The sequence below is a fragment of the Siniperca chuatsi genome, linkage group LG4 (genome assembly GCF_020085105.1).
Source record: "Siniperca chuatsi isolate FFG_IHB_CAS linkage group LG4, ASM2008510v1, whole genome shotgun sequence".
Lineage (NCBI taxonomy): Eukaryota > Metazoa > Chordata > Actinopteri > Centrarchiformes > Sinipercidae > Siniperca > Siniperca chuatsi.
In genome coordinates this window covers 27,489,730-27,500,238 of record NC_058045.1, presented here as the reverse complement: position 1 = coordinate 27,500,238, position 10,509 = coordinate 27,489,730, and the positions used below count along the sequence as shown (strand labels likewise).

The 10,509-nt window shown below is 37.8% G+C and overlaps 1 protein-coding gene across 1 annotated transcript; it reads left to right on the top strand.

Moving 5' to 3' along the window:
• The first annotated feature begins 1,108 nt into the window (after positions 1-1,108).
• Positions 1,109-10,251, top strand: cpa4 (carboxypeptidase A4). The gene is made up of 11 exons (XM_044192414.1): positions 1,109-1,219; positions 1,896-1,977; positions 3,011-3,145; positions 3,368-3,466; positions 4,736-4,837; positions 5,087-5,188; positions 5,860-5,970; positions 6,227-6,317; positions 7,438-7,637; positions 8,899-8,983; positions 9,921-10,251. Exons 1-11 carry the CDS (start codon positions 1,155-1,157, stop codon positions 10,106-10,108), a joined length of 1,260 nt encoding a protein of 419 aa, XP_044048349.1. The 5' UTR covers positions 1,109-1,154; the 3' UTR covers positions 10,109-10,251.
• The last annotated feature ends 258 nt before the right edge of the window (positions 10,252-10,509 follow it).

The following is a 10,509-nucleotide window of genomic DNA, read 5'->3' as shown; positions in this document are numbered from 1 at the left end:
GGTCCAACACTGATGTTGGGCGATAAGGTCTGGCTCACAGTCAAATATCATTGTATCTTGTTACATTAATTTGCCTTCATTGAAGCTAAGGGGCTTAGCCTAAACCACCCATGACATCTGAACCATACAGGCATGCTAATCAGATTTAGAGTTTTAAATCTTGCTAAATTAATTTATTCCTGTGTTGTATTTATTTATATAAGTCAAAGTTATTAGTAATTAGTTAACCATGGAGTTTACAGGGAAGACAGATTGACGACCTGTTTCATCCAATTAAATATTATAGTAAATATGTAATAGTTGTGTAAGGTCTATACCAGTTCCCAACCTGGGGATTGGGACTCTCCTAGGGGACACAAAATAAATCTGAGGGGTCGCAACATGATTAACAAGTTTGGAAAGAAGAAAAAAGATATTTCTAACTTACAACGTTCTAAATATTTTCTGTCTCTTGTCAAATCTTTGATTTTTTTTACCTCAGGAGAGTAAGAACTATTAAAATTCTGTGAATGAAGCATCACGTTTTGATTGAACTGCTCACACCTCATAGACACATGCAACCTGCGATAAGGGCTCATGAGTAGACATTGCTCTGCTATAAATGCTTTGATGAGTTCAAATCTAACCGATGACGCTTTTGTACCCAAACAGTTTCTAGCGTGGTAAACCGTGGATGTATAACCACATAAACTCTGGTCATGCCTATCAAAATTTTAAACATGTTAATAATGCAGCGTTTGCATGTGTGAATTTTTACCGTGTTCTTTTAACAGGCCTAAATCCATGGGCTGCTCCCCAGAAGTGAAGCCAAAATGTCTCCATCACCTTTACCACTACAGCCCTGCACAAACTGTGACTATAGTGTGTGTAGTTAGATCAAGTTTATTGTAGCAGAGTAACTAGTTCACTAAAGTAAGGAAAAAATTCAGGGGAAACTATCACTATCTGCAGCTGAGCACAGCACAGATAAAACAAAGCTTATCAGCAAGTTTGTCACTCAAAATAACCTTTTTTTCGAGACAGGAGAGTTGTGTGGTTATCAGTAGAGTGATGCAACTGTTCTGTATGGGAACAGTCCACCTGTCACCTGATGATATTAGACTAGAAAAACTGACACACTTGTGGCCCCAAAACAGTCCAGACATACAGACGAGATGAGAGGCCTCTGGCTGCTGTTGGTGCTTGTGGCTGCGGCCAAAGCTGAGAGGGTCTTCACTGGGTAAGTTAATCTGTGCACACTGCAAGAAGAGATGTAATCTAATTTTCTTACTCATCTCAAGAATACTAATATGTTATTGATATGATAAAAGGCACTCCAATTAACATTTGTGGCACCTAACAACCATCTAACAACCAAAACTTGCGGCTGCTCTATAGAAATTTAATGAGATGAGATGTGAACACAATGAAACATAAACAGTGTTTCTAAACTACAGCTATTATACCAGAATGAACTTCATTTGGAAATTAAAATTCCAAGCAAGGACTTTCAGAGTCCATTAACTCCTCTGCCATTTAGTTTATAAAAAGAAGATGTAGTCTTAGTTATTAAAAAAAAGTATTTGGAGACTTGATTAGGTGGCTTTTCCTCCCTTAGATGCCATGTCAAATAACTATTCAAGCTGAAGAAGTACATTGGTATTCAATCGGCAGGACATGACCAGGCTTGATGCTTATGAGAGAGATTAAATCATAATTACAGAGTGGGAGTGATGGGCCTGGGAATTAACTGTTCTAAATGATTAATTGCTTGTTGAATTGATGAACTGGTGATTGAATTAAATCTTCCTTTATTGCTGAACTCACTGTACAGTAGATTGCCACAAATAACAGCATCGACTAAAAACCTAAAATGTACATAACAATGTTCAGAAACTGAAATGATTTTCCTGCAGGGATCAGGTCATCAGAGTCAATGTGCAGTCTGAGGAACAGATCCAACTCCTGCAAGCTCTGGAGAGTCAGCAGGAGTGGGAGGTACACACACACACACACACACACACACACAAATACTGCATTGGGTATATGTTCAAATTTTCTCAGCTGCTTGTGCCAAACAGTTTCTCATGAGTACAAAAAGCAAATCAAGTTCAACTTGAAATAATCCCCTTGGCAGTTTATGTGGGTTGAAGGTTAACAGAGTCATCTCCACTTGTCAGAAAGTCAGAAACTCTCCGAGGCCCGGCTGGTGTTTTGTGCTGCTATCTTTAATAAAGAAAAAAGATCCAGAGATTAACCTTTAATTTACATATTTTCTGATTTACAAGCTATAAATAAAATAAATAAATGTCTTAGATTTTACAGAAACAGATCCTAAGTTTAGAAAATGTTTGTTTTAGTAGACTTTACTTGAACTCTAATTATATTAATCATTTAGATTCATACTGGGAAATTTTCTAGTGATTTTTCTATTTGAAACTTATGTTATGTAATATTTGAAAGTGGGTTTTGGAGATTTGGAAATCCATGATAAAGATTGCAATAGGATGGTCAAGTTCAACTTATTTGCCATTTGCACAGGTACAGAGTACAAGCACGTCGGAATACGTTGCATGTTTCTCTCATTCAAAAAACAAGAAACAAAGAAGGGGTTGGAGTAACAAGTAGTTAAAAAGAATATTTAGAATAATAATAATCTTTTTTTATACCTTATAGAAGGTGACAAAGTGCGTCAAAATATGTAAACACAAGTACTGTCAAAGCAGTCAAAAATAGTAATACACAGCAGGTACCAAGGATCTAAGGATATGTACAGATACAGATGTGGTTAAGAGGCCAATAATGCGCTGTGGTTCAATGGCTTTATAAGTTAAAAATAACATTTTAGATCAATTCTAAGGGGAGCTAATGAAGAGCACCTAAAACTGGATTGATGTGTTCATGCTTACTGGATCTCTTTCAGGATATGAGATATGACATTGACAAAGTATTAAAGAAATGACCATTCTGCTCAGCACACTTCCCCATTTTCAATACAGTACCTTCTTAGTGTTTTCCTGTCTGATCCCAGCTGGACTTCTGGCTCCACGCGGTCTCCACTGAGCTCCCTGTTGACATCCGAGTGCCCCGCTCCAGTTTGAGCTCTGTGACGGTGTACCTCCGAGCCCACAACATCCCCTATTCTGTCGTTATAAACAACCTTCAGGTATGTAATGCTCCAAATGCAGTCATTTATTAACACAGACTCTTGTACTTTTAGCAAATATACACCTGTGTACCAGAAGAGTCGAACTGATATTTTTTCTGTTATAATCTGATCAGTGTTCTTGTGTCCTAGTGTCCTCGATTTTAGTGTCCTGGCTTTTCATTTGATTTTGAGAATGAAATGATAATACTGAATTTTAGGTCTCTTGCATGTCACATTCAGGAGCTTCTCGATGAGGAGAAAGCTGAGATGAAGGTGAACCAGATGAAGGAGCGCATCACCAGGAGCTTCAACTTTGGAGCCTATCATCCTCTGGAGACAGTAGGCTATTTAGACAAACACACAAATTACTCATGACTCTCCAGATTAGGAGGTATGAATGGTCAAGACCCACTACAAACATCTTATTATAACTCATCTGAGCTGCATATCAAACTCAGATCAATTACCAAAATATTAATTGATGACAAATAGAGTTTGACTTTGACTGTAGCTTAATTCAAACTAATGCTCAGACTTCAGACAGACGTCTTAATTCATCCTTTGCACAAAGCTGTCTAGTTCTTGACTATCTTACGTAGGACTACTTTGGCATGAGTTCTGGGTAAATTAGGACTTTTTTAACTAAATATATTCTTAAACTAAAAAATATGTCTGAGCAGAAAATATTCCCCCTCTGTATAAATTCAACAGTAGCATAAAATCTCACTGCAGTGCAGACCTGTAGCAGAGCTGAGACGCTGTGGTTTCTTGATGTCTCAGGGCTCAGTACTTCTGCTAACTTGTGATTCAAGCTCCAAATGAACATGCCTGACGATGTCCTCACTGCTGTATATTTCCAACAGGTTACTGCATTCCCCCTAAAAACTCGCTCTACAACATTGTTAACAAACTACAAATTATGAGCAATGTTTGCCTCGTTTTTGTCATTTGGTGCCACTAGTCAGCAAGTGAACATGGCTCTGAGTTAGCCTGGGGGTAGGCTGGCTAACTTTTAGGCTTAAAATAAGCTAGTTTTTTTATTTTTGAGAAACTATCCTATCAGAGCCACAATGTGAAGACAACATTGTTGAAGCTCTCACACTTCTGTCTTTTATCACAGACAGACACACATTTACTATTATGTAAGTTAGTTGACTAATTGGTTAACAGCCATGTATTTGAGTAGTATTTGAATGTGAAATGTATTTCGTTTTTGTTTTATGCTGAGATTAAAGTCAGATCATCAAGGTAACCACATACAGTACAGTGTGGCACATAGATAAACCACATACATCTTGGAATTTGTCTGACATCAAGTCAAGTCTTGGGGACTAAACTTGAGGATGACAAATGAAGAAATAGAACAGAAAGATCTACATATCTTTTGGTTTTTAATAACTATTGTAATCAGAGAGAGCGCATTATTGTCTTGTGGGCGATCTGCAGTAGAGTCTAATGTAAATAAAGGCCTTTCTTGAACTAGTCAGTTAATTGTTTATTAGTCAACCTTGTGTAAAGTTGTTTCAGATTGTAAAGTAAACCTTAAGTATTTCTGTTTAGTATCAGACATTCCACATTGTGTCTGTATTGTAATGCTGACCCATACAGATCTACAGCTGGATGGACACTCTGGTGGCTCAGCACCCTAAACTGGTCACCAAGCAGGAAATCGGGAGGTCGTATGAGAACAGGCCCATGTATGTGCTCAAGGTAGGACATACCTCATACTAGACAATAGTATTATATGTGTTTGTACCTGCCTGTATTGTATGGCCATGAGTGTGTTTTTACACTGTAAGAAATGTGACAGCTCCGGACTGATGTAGCTGTGAACCCAATTGTTTTAGTCCCCTAAATTTCCCCTTGGAGGTGTAAAGTACCTTTAAAGGATGGCTAAAAGCTTTTGTCTACACTGTTTGACCGCAGCATGAGTTTTCATTCTGTTGACATTGTGTTTAGTTCAGCACCGGGGGAAACAAGCGTCCTGCTATCTGGATCGACACAGGTATCCACTCCAGAGAATGGGTGTCTCAGGCTACCGGAGTGTGGACAGCCAACAAGGTACAACATGTCAACGAGATTGAGTAATCTTGATAGACTGAATTGAAATGTGTTAGATCTCCTCCAGAGGCTGTAAAAAAAAGATTTTAAAAGGTGCATTTCAAATCATATCATTATGATAAATAAAGTTGAAATGATTAGTCGATTAACAGAAAATGTACTTTTTTGACAATTGATTAATCGTTTGTCATTTTTCAAGCACAAATGCCAAACTTTCTCTGGTTCCAGATTCTCAGATGTGAGGACTTCCTGCTGTTCTTTATCATAGTTAATTGTAAATGGAATAGCTATGAGTTTTGGACTGTTGGTCGGACAAAACAAGGAATCTGAAGATGCCACCTTGGGCTTCTGACATTTTACAGTCAAAACGATTAATCGAAAAAATAATCAGCAGATTGATAGATAATGAAAATCATGCTTTTCCCCCACAAAAGGTGCATACTGTATAATAATCCATCTACTATTCTTGTTTCTAGACTCTAGACAAAATGTGTTAAATTGATTTCCTCAGTGCAGTCAGCCTCACGTCCCTTCCTTTTTTGTAAATAATGGTTTCCCCAGTTTCTATTATGTCTGCAAACTGTCATCTATACTGCATAAATTATGAAAGATTGCTTTCTTTAAAAAAAAAAAAAAATTCTACAAAATCAATGCCTTGCGTTCTTGCTTAGATTGCCACTGATTATGGTACCGACACCTCCATCACCTCCCTTCTGAACTCCATGGACATTTACATGCTGATCCTGGCCAACCCTGACGGCTATGCTTACACCCACACCAACGTATGTCACAATCATTCAGTGGAAACCTGCTACACCTTTGCTCTTATTTCCTGTTTTAGTATGAAAACCAGGTATCTGAACCATATTATTTTTTCAAAAGGAAGAGAATGATGTTTAAAAATCACAAGATCTGAAGGGTTGTGAAACTCACCTACCAACAAATGCATGTATAGTTTAGATTTTAACAACAAAAAGTGTGCAGTTATGTGCATTTTGCCTGAAACAGTGCTCGACTGACTGAAACTGTAATGTACAGGACCGTATGTGGCGTAAGACCCGCTCCAAGATCTCAGGTTCCGTGTGCCGTGGAGTCGATCCCAACAGGAACTGGAACGCAGGCTTTGGTGGTCAGTATACAAAAGTGTTACGTTTAGTGTCCAACAGAAAAAACTGGGAACTGGACCCAAATCCAGACTAGGAGGCAGGGCAGGGGCAGATAAACGGTTTAATAATGTAGTCCAGTTCCCACAAGCTTACAGGGGTCGTCAGGTAGACAGATCAGCAAACTAGGTTGCAGTCAGAACAGGCAAACAATGCCAAGGAGGGAGAAGACAAAATACAGAAACACACAATAAGCCCAAGACAACACGAGGGGGGAAAAGGCCAGGACGCTAGACACCAGAATAAACGACGATCTAAATACACTCAGGTAGCGGAGACAACAAGACACAGGTGGAACCAATAAGGGCAAGCAAACTAATCACAAGCAGGTAGTAAAACTACACAAGACACACAAGGGAAAACTCTTACCAAAATAAAACAGGAAATAACAGAACACAAACCCAAAACCATGACAAAAAGACAGTAAATGCTTCTCATGAACTTTGTGTTGTATAAGTTTGTTTTGTACTATATCAGACAGGCGGTCTTTGCCTGTTCTCAAACAGATAAATAACCTGTTTGAACAATATTACTAAAATAGGAAACATGATAACTTTTTTGTGTGTGTAAGTTTTAAATGAACTAAATTAAATTGTTTCTATACAAGAAAATGTATAGCATGTGAATATACACTTTTACAACTGCCAGTTTACTATTTACACCTAGCTAATGCAGTCTAATACAACAACTCTACAATGAATCCTACCTTAATTAAGGTAATAATGTTCAGTTTTTTCAGTTAGTGGTGCTGTTGAAATGTCTTTATTGTTGTTTCCAATGTTTTGGCCACCCCATGGTCAGAATAGAATAGTTAGAAATATTAGAAACACCTCTCAATATGGCGCAATACAATTCAACAACTCCCGAATTACCGTAAAGTAATTTTGTCATTAAAACGCATTCGTTTTGGATAGTTGTACCTAATAAACTGACAGCTGACTGAATGTGTGTATACATGTAAGATCATGTAAGTCATGAAGTAAATTCTGTGAGCCCTCTTCCATTGTACTGTATGTAAGTATGTATTGTGTTATGATGTCCCACTGTGTTTCACACATGTGTTTTCATTTTAATTTCTCCCTCCAGGCCCCGGTGCCAGTAAGAACCCCTGCTCTGATTCCTACCACGGCCCCTCGGCTCACTCTGAGATCGAGGTGAAGAACGTGGTGAACCTGATCAGGAGCCACGGCAACTTCAAGTCCTTCATCTCTGTCCACGCCTACTCCCAGCTGCTCATGTACCCCTATGGTTATTCCTGCGGGAGCGTGCCCCATCAGTCTGAGCTGGTAAGGAAGGAAAAAACTGAATAAATTGTGAGGAGGCACATGGCAAATTAAATCTGACACCTTTTTCCACTGTGAATGCTGTCTCATGAAACTGACTGCAAAGTAGTTCTCACACAGGAGAGTCAAATCAGAGAGGCAGCTACATTTTCTCTTTATAAATGTCTGTATTCTCAGGAAGACAAAAGATTCAGGTATTACAGTCTGATCTGAAAACGCCTCTGTTATCCTTCAATAACTTTAATGACTAAAAAAGGCAATATCCTGCCTTTTGACTGCAGACTACTTTAACAACCTTAATTGGACAATTTGGGATAACAATTTCTTATCTAATTAAATTTTTATAGCTGAAAATTCAATTCAGTTTCCCCAGGACTGATGAATCGACCAATTATAAACTCATCACCACTACATATGACAAATCATCTCCCTTAACTCAGTCAGGAAACCTCTTTTCAAGCAATACTGTTTCAACTTTATACAAGCGTGCATATTAACAATGAGAAACTAATGGACCAGCAGTCCTGTAGTTACTCAAATGTACCTGAGCCATCTGAGACAGATGTGTAGTTTTGGGCTATATAAATAAAATCGTCTTGACCTGGAACTCTACGAGAAGATGTATAGAGCCTTGAAAGTTGCTGTTGCAGTTTGTCAAGCAGGTAGCAGGAGAAACACAAGGTTTTGGACCCAAAATGCACACACCGAGGCAGAGCAGGTACAGTTCAGTGATTTAATAGGACAAAAGGCTTACATGGACGCCCGGCAGGCAGAGAGCAAAACCAGGGAATAACAGTCCATAAACACAGGTAACAAATCTGTGAGGAGCAGGCCAACAATCCTAAGTCAGGTGAGATCCAGGTGATCAAACACAGTACAACGATACACAAGCACAGGAACCAACGGCCGGGACGCTTGACACCAGGTACAACAACGATCTGACCCAGAACAAATGAAGACACAGACTTAAATACACACAACTAGGGGAGACAAGCAATCAAAGACAGGAAGCAAAACTAAAAGACACATGAGGAAAGGACACTATTTCAAAATAAAACAGGAAATGACTGAACACAAACCCAAAACCATGACAGTTGCTGTCTTATTCACCAACCCTTTCCAGATTTTTTCCATTTGATCTTTTCAAGTGAAAACCTTAAAAGCACTCCTCTACAGCCTTTTTCTTCTGCATGTCCCCTTCTGCACCAGTATTATCTGTGCACTGTACCTAACTACGATATTGTGTCCTTTTTGTTTCCTATAGGACTCTGTTGGCAGAGCAGCAGTGCAGAAACTCACTTCCCTCTATGGTACCAGATACAAGGTTGGAAGCATCTGCAACATCATCTGTGAGTAACTTTTCCTTTTTGTCCAATGCCACTTCACAGCACGTCAAATTCAGATTCACCTCAAAATTACACACATGACAAACTGCTGAAATGTGTAGTTGTAATCAACACATTGTACATCTTTTTGTGTGTATATGTATGTATGTGTGTGTGTGTATATATATATATATATATATATATATATATATATGTATACACAGAAATGTATGTAAATACGGAGCTGTATATAACTAATATAATTTAGTTCTCCTTTTTAATTTCTCTGTTTAATTCTACTTTAAATACGTCGTTCTATTTTATTGTCTACTTTATTGTTTTATTCTAATCTAATTTTAAATATTTTAATATTTGTCTATACATTTTCTGTTGTATAATGACAATAAAGCTGAACCATGGACCTTGATGAATAATAATGAACTGATACAGCTACGAAGACAAAAATAAAGTTAGTAAATGTAGTGGGCACAATAAATAAACTGACTTTTAAAAGGATTTATTAACTGCAATTCCTCTATAATACCAGTAAGATTAGTGCTACTCATTAACTACTATTACTGATACTAGCTACTAGTAACAATATATCAGACAATATTGGTTTATTATTGTAGATCTGCATATTTGTGGGACAATAAGTAACAAGAAATCAGAGGATAGATGTGCCACAAGACATGTTTGAGGTAATTTAGAAAAAGAAAGTCACAATTACATACTGAGCACTGACAAGTTTATTTTTTCCAACCACTCAGTATTTACAGTATATTGATCGTAATATAATAATAATATAGATAACCATTGGATGTATTTATGTAAAACATTAAATAGCTGTCGATATATATTGTTATCTGAAACTCAAGTTTTATTATCTGTCTCAAAAGAAGCCCTGCCCTGGTTAGTAGTGCTACTTCTGTCATGTCCTCTCCTCTTCCTCACCTCTCAGATCAAGCCAGTGGCGGCAGCATTGACTGGTCTTACGACGTGGGCATCAAGTACTCCTTTGCCTTCGAGCTGAGGGACACTGGTCGCTATGGTTTCATCCTGCCTGCCAATCAGATCATCCCCACTGCCTCCGAGACCTGGCTGGCTCTGAAACACATCATGGAGTATGTCCATGACCATCCTTATTGATTGCTATAACCCGTAGAAGGAGGATAAACTTTAAAATCAATTGACTCTGCTTTTAATTTTTGCAAAACAACCTTCTCATCATTCTATGCTGATGTATGACATCTGACTTCAATATTGACCAATAAAGTCACGAAAACCTCGTTTGTCTGTGTTTCAGGACTCATGTTTTCCTGACACCAGAAACTGTTTTATTTACTTGAGACTTGACTTGATGAATGTAGAGAAATACTATATTAGACTGGGTTGTAATTACTTGGCATATTTTATGATTTCTTACCTTTTACTCTATTAAATTATGTTAAAACTGACAATATTTGTTTTAAACCATTTGAAAGTTTGAGATTTTTATTTCAAATATTAAATCTACTTGCTTACTTGCTCAGACTCAGAAAGTGTTAAAT